The 19374-nt window shown below is 44.8% G+C and overlaps 1 protein-coding gene across 2 annotated transcripts; it reads left to right on the top strand.

The window, feature by feature from the left end:
- Nucleotides 1-514: 514 nt before the first annotated feature.
- Nucleotides 515-18094, top strand: tspy (testis specific protein Y-linked). Of its 2 annotated transcripts, none has more exons than XM_084333151.1 (7): nucleotides 515-2112; nucleotides 3283-3360; nucleotides 3481-3592; nucleotides 5037-5191; nucleotides 8385-8461; nucleotides 13523-13686; nucleotides 17130-18094. In XM_084333151.1, the coding sequence occupies exons 1-7, from the start codon at nucleotides 1054-1056 to the stop codon at nucleotides 17324-17326; spliced, it is 1842 nt and encodes a 613-aa protein (XP_084189277.1). In that variant the 5' UTR covers nucleotides 515-1053; the 3' UTR covers nucleotides 17327-18094. The 2 variants fall into 2 exon arrangements, with proteins under 2 accessions (XP_084189277.1, XP_084189276.1); XM_084333150.1 differs by having other exon boundaries at nucleotides 13520-13686.
- The last annotated feature ends 1280 nt before the right edge of the window (nucleotides 18095-19374 follow it).

The raw sequence follows: 19374 nt of genomic DNA, 5'->3' as shown, positions 1-19374 counted from the left end.
TGTAAAAGTTGACTAATGGATTGAATAAATATGGAATTATTGTGGCTGTTTATACATAAACTGTAAGAATATCATTATGTAATAGACTATGTAATAATGATATCTATTGATGATATGGACCCTGATGTAAACAAGACGAAAGTATTTCTCTGGTCTGCATCCCCTTAGCAATTGTGTGTATTGAGCTGTACTGTATTGTACCCATTCTGCAATCTGTTAATACAATTTTCAATCAATCAATCAACCAATCAATCAATCAATCAATCAATCAATCAATCAATCAATCAATCAATCGTGTACTCCATCTCGGACACAAACATGTAGGCCTAGAAGATAGATAGCGCGGCCGCGCAGCCGCAGTCGCCACTTGTAAAACCTGATGCACGCAAACAAACCCTCCTCCGTGATAATTGGTGGAGAGATTTCAGCGCGGTGTGCCGTGACCAATCAGCGGATTGTTTTTCTGTCACAGCGCGGAGGAGCGGTGAGCTAACGGAAGAAGAAGAAGGGCAAACAGAAGCAACACAGCGTTACAGATGAAGAACACAGACCATAAGCAACACATTGGTTTAAGGCAGCGAGGGTATTCGTGGATACTTCTACAAAGTGTTGCCGGTTTGACCATGGGAGGACGGGGTAAAGCCGCGGTTCGAAGAACAACACACGCAGAGTAGGTAACGTTAGCTTAGTCGAGCTAACAGCCGTTAGCCCGCGAGGCCCAGAGGACGGTAACGTTAACCCGCTCAAACCCGAACTGAGCGCATAGACTGTTATTATTAACTTCAGAGACAAACAAACACCACAACTGTTTGCTAACTGGAATTCGCCAACTGGTGCATTATAGCTAAAGTCCGTCATTTCTTGATTTAGCTATTAAGCTATCTCGCTAACGTTACCTTGGGGGACCCTGATGTAAACAAGACGAAAGTCTGTCTCTGGTCTGCATCCCCTTAACAATTGTATGTATTGAGCTGTACTGTACTGTACCCATTCTGCAATCTGTTAATAACGTTTTCAATCAATCAAGCTATTTCAACTAGGCTAGCTGCTGTTATGATGAGTGAGGTGTCTGACTGCAAACAGTCTGCAGACTCTGCTGCTGCGACGAGGAAGCGATGTGCGTCTCCCTCCAGTCCCGACCGGGACCGGGACCAGGACAGTGGCACAGTTCCCCCCAGAAAAGCGACCAAAGTAGACCACACCACGTCAAGCGAAAAGCCTTCGAATTCACAAAGTGAATACAAAACGGGTGATGAAGACGATGGTAACAACAACACTGCGAGGAGAGGGACCCTGCAGACTGAGAACGGTGAGGGGGGAGAACCGTCTGCTGCCGTGACACCAGGCCGGGGAAGCGGGACTAATAACGTAACCGATAGCTCAGCTGCAACGACCACCACCAACAACAACAACAACAACTCTGCCAGAGCAGGTGGTCCTGATGCGAGCAGCACTGGAAAAGCACAATCCTCAGATCTACGGGGATCTGTTGACGCAAAAAAAGTAGACACTGCGAAAGGTACTGGAGCGGCGGAATGTCATCCCTCAACCTCCTCCGTGGACCAGTCGGATTCAGCAGCTATAGCGGCCGCCGAAGCTCTCGCCAGTCTCACGCGAGGGGATGGAGAGGACAGTCGAGAGACCCCTTGCTCCTCCGGGAGAGCTGGACAGCAGACGCGGGTTAGCAGCAAGAGTAGGCACGGGCGGGACCCTTTGAGGGAGAGCTCCAGGACGCAGGCGGCCGCGGCGGACAGCTCCACCTCGGCGCAGCGCGGCGTGGACAGGGGGGAGGGCGCGGTGGGGACGCCCGACGCGGAAGAGGGGGACGATTCCCTCCCGGGGTCCTCGACGTCCACGCCGAGCTCCTCGTTCCCGTCTGACGACGATGACAACGACGACGGCGAGTGCGCCATCGTGTCGGTCAAGATGGCCCCGGAGGTCAGACAGTCGGTGGCTCTCTTGGCACAGGTACAGATGAGGCTGGAGGCTCTGGAGAAGAAGAGCGCCCGGCTTCACCAGCGGCTGGAGGTGAAGATGAGTCGTCAGCGGCGGCCGCATCTGGACCAGCGGAGCTCCATCACCCAGTCTATTCCAGGTTTCTGGGTCACGGCAGTATCCTTGGCTTTGAGCTATAATATATATTTATTTATTTTAGCGTTTTTACAGATTTTATGGTCAGACATGACCGACGGAGGAGAGGGAGAACGGGAGAAGATGTGGGGGAGGACATGCGGCAAATCTGTCCGGGAGCGGGAGACGAACCCGGGTCGGCCGCGAAGGTCTGCGACGCAGTATGCGGTGCGCCACTCGGGCGCCCCGGCTTTGAGCTATAGACCACTGCACACGCGTTACATTGAAATCGGGGAGGAGATAGCGGGGGGAGCAAATTAATGAATGTGGATGAGAGCCGTGATGTAAGTGCACTACGGCTGTGGGGGTGCTGGAGACATGATCCAATAGACTTTTATGCGCCTGAGTTTCCTGAACACGGCACGACCCATTCCTAATCGATCAGAACTAAATCGGCCGAGATCAAGTCCCTTTTCCAGCACCTACTCCCCATACACATGCGCAGATTGTCAACAGAGTCTGGACGACGCGAGATGACGCACGAATGAATGTGGACTGTTCCATCAGAGGGGGGAGCTTCGGTGGCCAGTGTCCTTTCAGCCGAACAGGATAATGAAAAAATTATCCCACTAAATGGCCAGATGCGTCTTATGGCGACATCTACAATTACCTCATTGAGTCTCCAGGTAGACTAATGTTTATATTTAAGTGCAGTGGTCTGTAGCCACTCACACTACCACCGAAGCTCCCCCCTCTGATGGAACAGTCCACATTCATTTGTGCGCCGTCCAGACTCCGTTGACAATCTGCGCATAAAAGTCTATTTGATCATGTCTCCAGCACTGGTCTCTGTCTCTGTAGTACTCTCTCTTCATTGTTTGTTTTGTGTGTGGGGGGGGGGGGGGGGGGCTGGGGGGGGGGGCTGGGGGCAGAGGAGACGGCACCCTTGTGAAATAGCCTTTTCGTTTAAGAAGTTGTATGCTGCCCCGGTCTATTAACTGCATACAGAGTGTGTGTGTGTGTGTTTTTTAAAAGTTAAAATGTATTTGTTGTTTTGTTGTATTTATATCGTAAGGTCTTGGGGGAAGTGGGGACCATTGCCTTACCCTAAAGGTATTGGTAAATTCTGGACTGTTGGTCAATTTTGTTTATAGATTAATACACTAATGAAAGAAACATTTGTAGTATTTGTCCTTGAACCCAGTCCTCCAGCTGTTGAACCACCCTCACCTCTCGGCTCACATCGACGAGACGGACGAGGACGCCCTCAGTTACATGATCGACCTGGAGGTGGGTTGGTTGGTAGATCCGCGTTTTTTGCGGTCTGATAACAAAATGACAAAGTTGTTTCACACGCGTGACTGTAAAATTCAAACATTTCTTTGTCCCTCTTTTTCTTTTTTCTTTTAGATCGAGTCCTTCAAGAACAGCAAGCTGGGATACAGGATTGTCTTCCATTTCAGGCGGAACCCTTACTTCCAGAACAACATGATCATGAAGGAGCTCCATCTCGGGATGGGAGGTGAGGTGATCCACTGGGGCTTCATGTTGGGTTATAGAGGTCTGTATGGGGGCTGAGTCTCAACTAGGGGGCTGAGTCTCAACTAGGGGGGTGAGTCTCAACTAGGGGGGGTGGTCTGTACGGGGGCTGAGTCTCAACTAGGGGGGGTGGTCTGTACAGGGGCTGAGTCTCAACTAGGGGGCTGAGTCTCAACTAGGGGGCTGGTCCGTACGGATGCTAAGTCTCAACTAGGGGGCTGAGTCTCAACTAGGGGGGTGGTCTGTACGGGGGCTGAGGCTCAACTAGGGGGGGTGGTCTGTACGGGGGCTGAGGCTCAACTAGGGGGGGTGGTCCGTACGGGGGCTGAGGCTCAACTAGGGGGGGTGGTCCGTACGGATGCTAAGTCTCAACTAGGGGGCTGAGTCTCAACTAGGGGGGTGGTCCGTACGGGTGCTGAGTCTCAACTAGGGGGGGTGGTCTGTACAGGGGCTGAGTCAACTAGGGGGCTGAGTCTCAACTAGGGGGGGTGGTCTGTACAGGGGCTGAGTCTCAACTAGGGTAAACAATATAATTCACTCTGAATATAAGAATATGAGAAAGTAAACGGTGTAATCAAAGGTGCAGGTGAGTTGTAGTATTAATGTACAGCGATACAGGTATAAAGACAGTATGGTAGTTGGTAGTAAGTCATACTGGCCAGTAGCCCCTTTCGTGACTGCGGTTTGCAAGCCTGGGGCTTTTGTGACCGCAGTCACTTGTTTATATGACGCCACCACTTCAGAAAATACCAACCAAGCGTGATCGGGGGGCTCGGAGTGTGTCAAAAATATATCGGATATGAATTTCAAAGATACCCAGCGTACAATATGGGTTTAACACGGCTTTACGATGCGGTCTGGAAGCTCGGAGTTGCTAATAAACAGTTTAAAACATTGTTGGGAAAAAAGAGTGGTACTCACACCGAACTCTGGCAAGATGGCGTCTTCTTCTGCACCTTTTTTTGTCGCATGCCTGGTGCGTCCAGCAATCACTGCGCTCCCTATCCCAAAAAAAGTTGCAGAAGAAGAAGACGCCATCTTGCCAGAGTTCGGTGTGAGTACCACTCTTTTTTCCCAACAATGTTTTAAACTGTTTATTAGCAACTCCGAGCTTCCAGACCCCATCGTAAAGCTGTGTTAAACCCATATTGTACGCTGGGTATCTTTGAAATTCATATCTGATATATTTTTGACACACTCCGAGCCCCCCGATCACGCTTGGTTGGTATTTTCTGAAGTGGTGGCGTCATATAAACAAGTGACTGCGGTCACAAAAGCCCCAGGCTTGCAAACCGCAGTCACGAAAGGGGCTAACTGGCCAGTAGTGTAACCTAGGATCATATATTGAGCTGCTGAATTATTATAATATGCCTAGTGACTGTTTGTAAACGCACAGCATTCTAAAGTGCACCACTGTGACGTGTCAGGATCTCCGGTGTCGTTCTCCAACGCCATCCTGTGGCTCCGCGGGCAGAACCTGACGGCCCACAGCGAGCCCCGGAAGACGTCGCGCGGCGTCTACCAGACCTTCTTCAGCTGGTTCGGTGACCACAGTGGCCCCAGCCGAGACGACATAGCACAGGTAAGGCCGGCCCGCACCGTGTGCCAACTAACAAGGGTACGTTAAAGAAGCCGCGAGTGGTATTTTGTTGTTAAAATTAGTGTTAAATAGCTCTACATTCCGACAGCCGTCATTGATATAGAGCAGCGGTTCTCGAACTACGGGTCGGCAACATATTTTGGCTAAATATGTCTTGTTTTGTAAATGTGTATTGATAACATAGTGCTGTAATACAATTTTCTAATAAATATGCATGATCAAGTTCAACAATGTGTGCTTTTATTTTGATATTCCTTAATTCCACGTTGAAATTCCATGATACATTAAGTGTGGGGTTGCCAAAACAAATCTTAATAAAATGGGGTTGTGGTATAAAAAAGTGAGTGTTTGGTCAGTAACATGGGTCTCCCAGTCCCCCCTATGCAGTGAACACAAAATATATATATATTTTTTTATCCACTTTTTCTCCTTATTTTTAAATTTTTCTCCCATCCCAATTTCGTATTGCCAATTCTCCCCTCCCCTGTCTTACGTTGCTAGACTATGCCTCCCACTGGTAGTGAGGATAGAAGCCTTGCATCACGTGTCCCCTCCGGTACACGAGGAGGCAGCCTGTCGCATCTTTTCACCAGACAGCGCGGACTCTCAGTGGCGAGGAGTAACGCGTGGGAAGCTCACGCTGCCCCCGATACTTCCTGTCTCTGCTGTGGAGGCGTCACCCAACCGACCTGTAGGAGTCGCTGTCCACAACGTCCAATCCCCACCCATCAACTTCCACCCGCTACCTCTGTCAATTGAGATAATATGACGACTGGCCCAAGCCGCAGGCAATGCTGACACCGGGATTCGAGACCGGAGTCTCTTGCATTGGTGACGAGCGCAATCTCCGCTACGCCACCCAGCCACAAAATATATTTTCTGGTATCCCGTTCTAATTGTTTTCCAATCGGGAGAGAGAACCCTAGATTTGTTTTATTAAAAAATAAATGATTTCAAGAGATCTTGCCAAGCCAAATTTGATTACTGCACTGGCAGATACCTGCTTAAAACTAGTTTTTGGTACTTATTTTTGTCAGACTATTTGCAGTGTGTTGTTCTCTCTTCCGATTGGATAAAGTGGGAAGGGGATACCATAAAATGTATTTTCTATTTACTGCAGAGTGGAGGGACTGGGGGACCCATGTTACTGACCAGACACTCTGTATCAGTGATGGCTGTTTACTGCAGAGTGGAGGGACTGGGAGACCCATGTTACTGACCAGACACTCTATATCAGTGATGGCTGTTTACTGCAGAGTGGAGGGACTGAGAGACCCATGTTACTGACCAGACATACTATATCAGTGATGGCTGTTTACTGCAGAGTGGAGGGACTGGGAGACCCATGTTACTGACCAGACACTATATCAGTGATGGCTGTTTACTGCAGAGTGGAGGGACTGAGAGACCCATGTTACTGACCAGACACTCTATATCAGTGATGGCTGTTTACTGCAGAGTGGAGGGCCTGGGAGACCCATGTTACTGACCAGACACTCTATATCAGTTTTGGCTGTTTACTGCAGAGTGGAGGGACTTGCAGACCCATGTTACTGACCAGACACTATATCAGTGATGGCTGTTTACTGCAGAGTGGAGTGACTGGGAGACCCATGTTACTGACCAGACACTCTATATCAGTGATGGCTGTTATTATTATATTATTATTTTTGTTAGTATTATTTTAACACAACTTATTTGAACAAGAAAATACTTAAAGCCCCTTTTAATGGACAGCTAAATCATTAGGGCTGCTCCAAATGATTTGAAACCTTGATCATAACCTCAGTATTTTAATATTTAATCAACGTTCGAATGTGCACATGATGCTGCTTTTATGTGTTTATGTATTTTATTTATTCATAGGGAGTTCAGATCAGGGAAATTACTTTGTTGTCACAGTAAATGTCTTGGCTAGTGGTCCTTATCCGCTTCCATTAATTTGTGCTAAGCTAGGCTAGCTTGCAGCCGGATAGCTTTCTACTGAACGCACAGAGAGGAACTTCGTATCTTATCTTCCCATAACATTGGCGTATTCCTTTTTTAACACTTTGATTGCCACGCAGTATGCCCATCCTTATGCCCAGTCTGCCAGTGCTGTAACCTTATGGAGATGTTTACCTTCTTTGCAGGGCTATAACTTTTTAAATATTATAGCTATATTGACATTACTATGGCCCATTCAACATCGGGTATCTATCGTTCCGGATGTGGGAACGTTATATTTTTTCATTCCTACATTGTTGTGTTAATACCGTCGAGAATATAAGTATGTTTTTAAGCTTTTCTGCTGTAATTCCTAAAACGCAAGTTATAGGCCCTGACGCATATGATAGATGTATCGATTGGCGTTTCTTTCCTATACACGCTATATTAAAAAATTCAAATGTATATGATCGGTATACATTATGCTTCATCATGCGTGAAGGAAAGGGGGGGGGGGGGTCGTTTATAATTCCTTGATCGTCAGTAGTGGCTTTATTTAGTATGGGTTGATATGTTGATCAGCATGGATTGCCATGAAATGAATAAACAATCGGGCTGAAAATAACGCTATATTCCTCTTACCGTTCGCCGATGAGACTGGAGGAAAAATATTCCAATTATTTGACGTCGATCTGCTAGATCCATTTCCCGTTTGTATGACGCAATAAACACGGAAATCATATTTGTTTATTGCGTTTGGAAAGCGATCCCATGCACTCGAGTGTTTGTCTGGATCCACGTAACAAGATATTACTGCCGGAGGGATTTCCTCGATGCACCGAGCGCCACTTCCGGTTTGGCTTGGAGTGTAACTCGCTGGACATCCACCAGGCGGCGGTATTGAGGCGTTGCAATATCAGACAGGGTCCAGCTGCAGTCCCGGAGGGAGGCTGGATGAATTATAAATGCCATGGCGAAAAAATTAAATATTGATCCCCATAGTAATAGTAATATTTAAAAAGTTATAGCCCTGCAAAGAAGGTAAACATCTCCAGCGCTGGCAGACTGGGCATAAGGATGGGCATACTGCGTGGCAATCAAAGTGTTAAGGTAGTCCAAGCTGCTTTCGAAGCCCTCGTTTTGAATATGAAAATTACTTGGTCAGAAACTAGGCTGTAGTAATATTGAGACATACTAGAGTTGTGTGTTAAATGTAGTGAAACTATCTTATGTCTTTGCCAAATTGTAGATCCTGAAGGATGACCTGTACAGAGATCCTCTGAGATACTACCTGACTCCACTGTGGGAACCCAGGGAGAACGGCAGGTAAGCACCTCTGCTCCACCTCCCGCTCCACTGAAGCACCTGTACTATTCAACTGTACTGCTTATTAACCTGTTAAACCCTAGCCATATTTTCTGAAAATCCGCCTAAAAATACATACCTAAGTAAATGGAAGATTGCTCCACTTCTACAAGGTCCATTTGCATGTTATTGGTATCTAGGGACATCTGTGAATCTCAGGGAATGTATTCCCAGTGTCGGATATATTGTGTCTGTTACTAGGCTTGAGTAAATTGTGATGAACCAAAGGAGAATTATTATTATACATTTCTTTTTCATCTTTGACTGAATAACACCATGCTAAAAATGACCAGACATGAAAAATTGCATTCTGTTTTATGGCAATAATGGTCAGGTTTGTGGGATATGATCCCTAAATATAAGAGAAAGAAAAAAAGTCACTGGGTCTCTTCTCTCAAAAGACTACACTCAAGTTAGGTTGCGCCAAATCCTTGCGTCTTTTTCCGACTCGATGCGGTGAGATTTCTATAAACTCATTATTTCACTAATAACACTTAAAATCATTGGTAAACAAACGTAGTGCTGAAAATATACACTTTGACTGCTGTTCTGACTGGGCTAGGGTCTTTACTCTTGGCTACATCCGGGGGGGCGGGGGGGGGGGCCGCAACATGAATTCATACATTCTGTAGAGATGGATTTATGGCGTGATATCAATCTCGTACCGGTCCAGGACTGCTCAGGCTTAAGTTCTGTAGTTACAGTGTAGTCCTCTGGACAAGGCCAGGAACACTTTGACCCCCTGGCAACGTTTAGCCGGAGTGTTTAAAACAACATGCACAGGGCGGCCGGGTAGTGCAGCGGACTAAGCGTCTGTCTACCACCACAGAGAGTGGGATCGAATCCAGCTGTGGTGCTTCCGGGTTGGCCGACTGTCCATACTAACACAATTGGCAGTGTTAGAGGGTGGGAAACCCGGCGAGGGTGGGTCCTGGTCGTTGTAAACAGCGACTCCTACAGTTCGGTCGGGGCACCTGCACAGCAAGGAAGGATCTAAGAGAGGTAGTGTGAAAAAAAAAAAGTTTAATTATAATGAATTTTCTTTACATTTTAAATGTTTTTGGGGGGATCATTCCATTTGGGCTGTGGGGGGTGCTTAATGTCTGAAGGAGTCGACTGAAGGCTTATTGTCCTCTGCGAAAGCATGCAATTGGTCCACTGATGGATACATCTTGATATTTGTCTAGTACTGTGTTCATTAGACGGGGAAATCCTCTTTCAGTGCCTCTGTCCCCGTTTTCTTAGGCAGTTAGCCTTGCTGGTATGTGCGTCATCAGCGTTAGCCACGCTTCTAGGCCTGTCCCGGTGGCTGTAATACACACGACACAAGGATTCAGTGTCCCGCGATGACATCACTCAATTATGCCTAGATAAATGTGTGTGAAGCGGTTTGGAGTTATTCTACAGAATATGCCGTTCTTCTCACGAGACGTCATGGCCTCATGTCTCCTGCAGCTCCGCAGGCAAAGTGTGTTTTAACAATGAAGAGTCGGTCAGTCAGTCTGCGAATCAGCAAGGGACATTTGCTATTAGGGATATTCAGATCAATTATATTATTATATAATATTCAGATAAATTATAAAAAATTGAAAAGTTTATGCAAATAGTTTATCTGAATATAATTTTGTCTCAATAAATATATGTTCCCTTGCTTTTACCGCCACCTACACTGTGTAGTGTGTTGAGAGGGGACCCTATTAACCCTTTCACTGCCACACAACAAAGGGTAAACCCTTTCACGACCACACTACAGAAGGTTAACCCTTTACTATCACACTACAGACTGTTAACCGTCTGTAGTGTGATAGTAAAGGGTTAACCTTCTGTAGTGTGGTCGTGAAAGGGTTAACTGTTACACCGCTGAACAGCATGCTGGGTACAGCTTGCTAGCTAGCCAGGTAGCGTGAATACTTTCCCCAAGGCAGTTGTCCTTCCGCGTTCGGTTTACGCGGCCTGATAGGCCACTGACGCTTCTCTCAACGCCCCAATCGTGTTACTCCTAACGCTCGCTCCTAACTTTCAGAACTTCTCTCATTTCCACAAGTCCATCACATCAGCTACCTACCTGCATCAATATACTACTAACTATCAACTAACTCGCTACCGCCGTGCATCAATATACTAACTACCGGTAACTAGCACATCAATGCACTAACTACTACCGCCGTGCATCAATATACTAACTATCACATCAATGCACTAACTACTACCGCCGTGCATCGCTATACTGCTACCATATCAATCGACATCACATCAATATAAATAACGTATTTTTTTCATCTCTATATTAACGTAACACGCTATTCATATCAATCGACATCACATCAATATAAATAACGTATTGTTTTCATCTCTCTATATTAACGTAACTCGCTATTCATATCAATCGACATCACATCAATATAAATAATGTATTGTTTTCATCTCTCTATATTAACGTAACTAGCTATTCATATCAATCGACATCACATCAATAGTTAGTATATTGATGCACGGCGGTAGCAGTATAGCGATGCACGGCGGTAGTAGTTAGTGCATTGATGTGCTAGTTAGTTAGTATATTGATGCACGGCGGTAGCAAGTTAGTTGATAGTTAATAGTATATTGATGCAGGTAGGTAGCTGATGTGATGGACTTGTGGAACTGAGAGAAGTTCTGAAAGTTAGGAGCGAGCATTAGGAGTAACGCGATTGGGCGTTGAGAGAAGCGTCAGTGGCCAATCAGGCCGGGTAAACCGAACGTGGAAGGACAACTGCCTTGGGGAAAGTATTCACGCAGCCAGGTAGCACAACAGTCTGTTAACAGCTGGGAGAACAGAAAATAAAGATGAAGAAAGAGAGACCGGAGATGTTGCATGGTAGCAGGCAGCGTTTTGTATGTTTGCCATGTTGTTTCACTAAGTTCACACACATGTCAAGCATCAGTGATGTAACGTTCAGAATTCATTAGGGCTGTCAGTTTATCGCGTTAATTAGAATAATTAATTACACAGCAAATTATCGCGTTATGAAAATTAACTCAAAATTAATTACAAACAAAAATAAAAATATCTTTTTATAATTTTTTTTATCTCATTCATTCCATAAGAACGTAGAATACACATTTACAGACTTTTTTTTTTAATATGGTTGGTCCATTTGCATGTTCTTGGTATCTGATTCTAGGGACATCTATGGATCTCAGGGAATGTATTCCCACTTCCCAGTGTCAGAAATACTGTATCTGTTACTAGGCTAGTAGGCTTGAGTAAATTGTAATGAACCAAATGAGAATATCACCATGCTCAAATTGACCAGACCTGAAAAATCTAAGCAAATTAATAGATGGAAGATGATTAAACAGAAGGTTTTGTAGATGCAGTACTGAATTCTGCCATCCGGACACATGCCATTTGAAATATGATTATAGAATATCAGGCATAAAATGGTTATGCGATTAAAATGCGATTAATTAGATTAATTAATTACAAATCCTGTAATTAATTAGATTAAAAAAATGTATCGCCTGACGGCACTAGAATGAATGCTTTTGTACCTGGAAATACGCTCGCCTGGTCCACTAGCCTTAGCAATGACAGCAGTCAGCTAGTTCACTTGTTTGATTATCTCACGTTCGCTATGAAGTAAAAACTGCTCTTGGGTACAGGTGTAACGGTACACAAAAACCACGGTTCAGTACAGTACGTACTTCGGTTCTGAAGTAACGGTTCGGTACAGTGGGGGAAAGTTTGCAGAACATAGCTTTCCATGTTGCACTTGGGGGTGATTAACTCATTCGGAGCCAATCACGGAAAAAGTCGGGTTAACTCGCCAACCGTTCAGCGGCAATCACGAGAAAAGTCAGGGTTTAATCGTTATTTCTTTTATTAGCTATATCCATTAATTTTTCATCCATCCAGCCTGATGTTATCATTGGGAATGGGTCTGAGCTCGCAAAAGGGCAAATACCACCACCTACGCCTTCCAGCCGGTATTGCACTCTATTAGAAATGGTGTAGTTTCTTTTCTGGGCCGATCTGAGCCGTGCAGGCCCGCCCGTTCATGTGTACCGCTCGGTAATGTCTGGGACAGAATCGCTGTGGATAACTGGAATGGCGATCAGATAATTGGATTCTTTTTTTTGCATTACATCAGAGACCAGGTAAGAACACTATATATAAAATCTTGCATTGATCTGATATTTCTTTCTCCCGCGATCAAAGCTATCTGTGTGGACCGTGTTGTGCTTTCTACCGTTGGCTGCGGCAGAAAGACACTTGCATCAGGAAGATTCGATAATCGGGCGAAAAATGACAATGTGATAAGTTTGTTCCACTAAAACGCTATTATCGTGTCTTTTCCTGGGATTACTAAGAATCACAAACTACTCGTATTCAAACCGGTATAAAGCGGAAATGTACGGATGAAAAAACAATCTGTTTTGTGCATGTTGACTGGAAGCAACTCACTGACAATACAACTGGTGTATTAGACCCATAGCTATAATATAAGATATATTTTAAGCACTCGCAAATGTCGCAGTCTCCCCATTGATTAAAGCGATGGCGCTCTGGCGCTGATTGAGTTAAGGTGTGCAGTTACTACAGTTAATAATCGACTTAATATTACGGTAGATTGAGAAAAAAATAAAAATAAAAAGCTCCCGGCTGTCTTCAACATCTCGCTTATGCCTGAATGCGCTGCATGACGGATGGGAGACACGCAACGTCACTTTTATTGAGCTGAAGAATGTGCCAGTAGTAACAATAACAACAACAAACGCATTGGCCTGATGGCAGAGTTAACCACTAACAGCGGGTGCCTTCCGTTAGTGGTTAAAGTAACGCTGCATTCGTTTGGTACACAGCGCGCACTGAACCGAAGGTCCCGTACCGAAACAGTGCGGTAGGAATACGTTTACCTACTTTTGGGTGATAAATAACATGCTGTTGGCTGATCGTTCTTCATCGATGGTAACATGTTGGATGATGAAACATGCTGTTGGATGGTAACGTGTTATTCCCCTGTGTTTCTGTTTCAGCAGCAGCACAAGTGGGGCCAGAGCAGCTGACAACAGCAACGGCGATGAGTGCGTGGTGATCTCCGACTCGGATGAAGAAGAGGACCAGGAGCAGGATGAGGTTGGACAAGGCCACAGCAGGGAGGAAGATGAGGATGAAGAGGAGGAACAGGGAGGCCCAGGTGCAGGTTAGTCAAACGGTTGTGACTGGGTTCAGAGTTTCAGAGCTGAAACCAACCATTTTCATTGATAAACACAGGGTTCCTGCAGGTTGTTAAAAATCAATAATGTTATAATGAGATTTCTAGGAGCCTTAGGCTATGTGTCCACTAATAGCCTTTTTATTCGAGGCGGACCGCTTTGAAAAAAAGAAGAAAAAAAGCTGAGCATTTTTCTGAATGCAACTGAGGCTCGCGGCAGCCCCTTCCTCGATGAGTTACATTGATGAGCGTGCTGCTTTTCCAAAAGTTGAACTAGTTTAAACTCTATGAGCTGGGAGCGCTCCGCCAAAAACGCTGCCGTTGAGAGCTCAAAACGCGAGGCGCGGCTCTGGGAAGAGGAGCGCGCCTTTCGCGTCTCCAGCATAGAAATGAATGACAGAAAGGAGCTGACAACTCATAAAACGTCCGCTGTGGACACATAGCCTTGAAAAGGTCTTAACCTCTTAACAGGTGGTGGCACGTATACGTGCCGTTTTGCACGAAAGTCACGGCACTTTGCGAGCGTCTAGCAGCTTGGGGCTGCATTTATCGCCAAACATATAAATTACCGTTCGAAAGATTTATTTGTTGCCGTTCGAAGCCACCTCACTCGACCAAATACGTGCCTCGGTTCTCGAGTTACATGACGATGTGTCAGGCGAGCGTCTTTTTACGCGCCGCGTCACGTGTCGGATGACCACCCCAGACTCCTGACGCTCCAGAACTGCCAATCACCCGCTGATGGCGAAAATTATGGGTGCGAATAAGGGATCTAGGTGAAAGTTGACGAGCGAAAACAATCAATCAGACTTCAGAACAAACGGCAGTGGATGAGGAAATGGATTTTGGAGAGCTTTTTCTTTGTCGTCTCAAAGACTAATTTCTGAATGGTTTTTTATTAAAAAAAAATTTATGCAGTCCTCAAGTTCAAGTAAAAGAAAATGGCCACTTTTCTGGGTGCCTGTTAATAGGTTAAATGTGATCTTAAAAATGTATTGTATTAGTAGGTTACTTCTATGTTGCGATAACCTCTCTGTATGGCATTTAAATGTCCAGGCTGCAGAGTGAGCTGTACGGTAACCGCTATGTCCGTTCCCCCACAGCAATTCATATGGAATGACTTCTTTCATAGAAATCCCTTCATACTTTTGTCAGTCTGGCTGTGAAATAGGTATTCAATTCGATTCAAAGTGGTCTTAAAAAGTCTAAATTTGAACTCTGGAACCCTGTGAACAATGTAGATGAAGTTTTCATTCGCAGGTACATTATTAGTCTTTCATGGTAAATGGCTGCATTTATATAACAGCTTTTATCCAAAGCACTTTACAATTTGTTCCTCACATTTTACCCATTCACTCACACATTCACACACTGACGGTGGAGGTGCCCATGAAAGGTGCCGACCTGCTCAGTGCTCATCAGGAGCAATTAGGGGGTTAAGTGTTTTGCTCAAAGACACTTTGACACGCTGCCCGGGAGGAGCGGGAATCGATCGGGAACCTTACCAGACGACTGCTCTACCTCCTGAGCCACTGTCACCCCCTTAGTTTATTATTTTTTTGATAATTTGACAGTCAATGACATATTAATAACAGGGTTCGCACAAGGTCCTTGAAGTGCTTAAAGTGCTTGATTTTTTACAAAGAAAAAGTCATGGCCTGGAATTCCCTAAACAGCCAATTTTTTAACAAGGTGCTTAAAATTAACCATTCGCATTGAAAGTTTAGTTCATCCATGATAAAAAATTTCTGAATCAAGAAATTGATTTTTTTTTAATTTAAAGTGTAACTAATTGTCAGAAATTGGTTTTAAGCCATAAATATTGGATGGAGACAATAGTATGGCTCATTTGACACTATTTGTAGTCTAACATTGACAAATCAGTTCGTTTCTACATACGGTACTTTCGTTTGTGCGCTATTTCACGCTAAACATCGCCCCGTTTAGTCTTGTTTCCTAGATAGCGAGTTATATGCATATGCGCAAATTGTTCGGGTTGCTCGCCTGAAACCTATATTATTTCCAAATCAAAGGTATATACCATATATAGATGTTTCTTTACAAAATCATCAGGGGGGGGGGGGGTCGTTTTACGAAGTGGCGATCGTTACCAAAAGCATGTTTTAGGTCCGGTCAAATACGATGCTGTGATCAGTACAAAAGCAGGGAGACACAGGCAGGTCCGCGCGAGTGTTTAGAATGGGGAAATCGAGAACTCGTTTTTGGCGCTTAACACATTGTGTGCCAACGACGAGAAATCTCGCTGTTGGCCGCCATGCGTTGTGTGCCAACAACGAGAAATCTCGTTATTTAATCGTTATTTCCTTTATTAGCGATATCCATACATTTTTCATCCATCCAGCCTCACATTATCATTGGGACTGTCTCTGAGCTCGAAAAGGGCAAATACCGCCCCCTATCGTTTCCCGGATGGTATTGCACCCATTGGAATGGACTCAATGGAAATGCGTGAGAGAGAAAAAACTCCAGATTCCACATTTTACTTCTCAGGCAGCGTGGATTATCTGTTTCGAGGTCTAACGTTGGATCAATAAACGCGATCGATATTTGGAATGGCGATCAGGAATTGGAATAATCTTTTTGCAGAACATCTGATCTGAGGTAAGGAATCTATTTTACCAGTTTTGGGATGATCAGATGTTTTTTTCACATATGTGTGTGTGTGGCTGTGTGTGCGTGTATGACGTTAGCGCTGACCAGGTCATGGATAATTGATTTTTCAGCCCGCTTCTCTAGCGTGCATAAGTACACATAATTATACTATCGATAATCTAGCGTTTATTTGAAAATTATTCATAAATAGGCTGAAAAATTACAACGTGTTTTGTGTATTCCAGTAAATGGCTATTTTCATGGATTTTTCTGGAATCACTAGAAATCTTAAACTATACTCTTATTCAAAACGGTATAAAACGGAAATGTACTGATGAAAAAACAATCCGTTTCATACATGTTGACTGCAAGCAAGTCATTGATAAGCGACAGGCGTATTAGACACATAGCCATAATTTAAGATATAGTTTATGGGTTCGCAAATGTACTCCCCCTCTCATTGACTAGAGTGGTGGCATCCAAGCGATAAATAGCGCACCCCCTGCCGACACACAATGTGTTACGGTTGGATTCGAAACACGAGAATTCTCGTTTTTGGTGCAGAAAGAGTTAACAAAAGTGTTGTAAATGTAAACTCACTGTTTTTTTTTTTATCAGGAGGAAATGGTGATTCATTCTGTTCCTCTGCTAGTAATTGTGTTGTTCAGTTTAGTGTCGTCTTTCCTTACAATCTGATAATATTCACACATTTTAAAATTCCAAGTTATTGTCATCGTCGGGTTAATATTCCAGCGTTGCACACACAAAAAGATTTCCCCCGGAGGCCCTAAGCGATCCTATTGTCCTCCTCCTCCCAGGCTCCGATGACAGTGACTTGGCGGCTAGAGAAGAGGAGGAGGAGGACGAGGAGGAGGAAGAGGAGTCCTTTGGGGAGAAGGAGGAGGAGTCGGATGTGGAAGAGCTAGGCGACTCGTCGAGGGGCCAGAAGGCCGGAGAGCGGGACGATGAAGAAGACGTTGAGGTCGACGAAGAAGAGAACGAGAGCAAAGATTGAGTCGTTCTTCCTGAGGTTTCCCCACTTATGCACAGAAGCTCCCGTTGTTGTTATTTTTTTTTTTTTTATTATTATTATCATTTTTTATATATCTAAAAAGGCTTGACTACATTTTAAACCAGGGTTAAGGTAATAGGAATGAGATTAATAGGGGAAGAAGAAAAAAACCTAGTGCAACATGTTTTCCTTGCAATTTTCTACAGTCTTAATTGTGTGTTCTAGTGTACTCAGGGTTTTTCCTGGCTCTAAATTAGGCGGAAGTGGTACCTCGTAGTACACGATGTTTGTGCGCGTGCCTTTTTCTGGCCCTCGTTCAACCCACTTGTTGTAGTCAATAAATTGTTGATTTGATAAAAGTAGCTGAAATAAAGGTATTACAAATGATCTTCAATCCAATAAATTGTCACTATTATGCAAATATCTAAAGAAAACCTAAATATATGAATACATGTTAGAATTTCTATGAATAGAAATAGGGCCAACTTTTTAACCTACATCTTGATATGTGTTTTTTTTAGCTTCCATTCCAGTCACACTTGCATTAGAACTCTTGGGTATAAACCCACGGTATCTGTGCAGAATCTCTTTCTCTACTCCACAGATGTGCGATTTACAAAATTATGTACGGATTTAGATTCAGATTAGGTTTGGATTCAGAGATGAATATCTCTGTGGCGATAATCTGATGGTGAAGCTTCTTTAGTGCTAATTCCAGTCTTAAACCAGGGTACGTGAAACTCCCATCGGTTGCTTTTTTGATGTACTGCTTGTGTCTTTAATTGCGTCAACTTTGCAGCGTGACCTGGCTGTGTCAGAAACGACCACTGCAACACTTCCGGTACTTTGAGCTCATGGGAGAGAGTGGGGGGAGGGGGGAAGGGAGCATGGGGGGGGGGGGGTGTTAAAATTAATGAATGTTTACTAGAGCAGGGATTCTAATTTTTTTTTTTTTTTTTTGATCCACTTTTTCTCCTTATTTTTCTATTTTCCTCCAATCCCAATTTCCCGTAGTTTGAGAACCACTGGATTAGAGCCTTGCAGTAAGTGCTTATAGCTACAGCTGTGGCGGTGCTGGAGACATGGTCCAATAGAATTTTTCATACGCCTGAGTCTCCTGAACACTGAGAGACCAACCCAAGTCTCTCTGGACAATCTGTGCATGCACCGGTTGGGGAGTAGGTGCGGAAAAGTGACTATAGCTCGGCAGAGAAAGTGCCGATCAACTTTGGGTTCGTCCCCCCGTGTTCTCAGGAGACTCGGGCATATAAAAAAGTGTATCTGATCATGTCTCCAGCACCCCCACAGCCGTAGCTACAACCACTTGCGTCAAGGCTCTAATCAACATGCATTAATTTGATCCCCCCCTTCCCCTCCTCCCCCTCACGAGCTCCGTGTAACGCTGAAGTGCAGTGGTCTATGTTCCGTCTTCTTCTCCTTCTCCGGCTGAAGTGTAGTGGTCTATGATCCGTCTCTACTTCTTCTTCTTCTCCTCCGGCTGAAGTGCAGTGGTCTATGTTCCGTCTTCTTCTCCTTCTCCGGCTGAAGTGTAGTGGTCTATGTTCCGTCTCTACTTCTTCTTCTTCTCCTCCGGCTGAAGTGCAGTGGTCTATGTTCTGTCTTCTGCGTCCTCCGGCTGGGCTGAAGTGCAGTGGTCTATATTCCGTCGTCTTCTTCTCCTCTGGCTGAAGTGCAGTGGTCTATGTTCCGTCTTCTTCTTCTCCTCCGGCTGGGCTGCCAGCGTCGTCCAATATAGAGCTGCAGCGCCGCGCAGGACTTGAACGGTCATTGCATGTCATTCTAATCAAAGGAAAAGTGGTGGGGTTATGTAATGGTTATTAGTTGTTGTTTTTTTTGCCAACATTGAGCATTTTTTTTTACCTGTGGTGGCCCAGGAATCTACAGAGGTGGCCGCCTCCAAATTTTCTATGCAGGAAAAACCCTGACTTTTCCGAAAAAGCTTTTCTAGAACAGGCACTCTTTGTTAGGAATTTAAAACAACTTCTATCATGCCGACCCAGATGTACATTTCAGAGGTGTGAGTATACCAG

This window comes from Notolepis coatsorum (assembly GCF_963971535.1).
Source record: "Notolepis coatsorum genome assembly, chromosome: 17".
Lineage (NCBI taxonomy): Eukaryota > Metazoa > Chordata > Actinopteri > Aulopiformes > Paralepididae > Notolepis > Notolepis coatsorum.
Note: the sequence above shows the minus strand (reverse complement) of the source record. Positions and strands in the feature narration are given on the sequence as shown.

Coding starts and splice junctions, on each gene's coding strand:
- tspy (XM_084333150.1), top strand. CDS start 1,054: ATGATGAGTGAGGTGTCTGACTGCAAACAGTCTGCAGACTCTGCTGCT. Junction 3,361..3,480: donor GTTACATGATCGACCTGGAG/GTGGGTTGGTTG, acceptor TTTTTCTTTTAG/ATCGAGTCCTTCAAGAACAG. Junction 3,593..5,036: donor GCTCCATCTCGGGATGGGAG/GTGAGGTGATCC, acceptor GTGACGTGTCAG/GATCTCCGGTGTCGTTCTCC.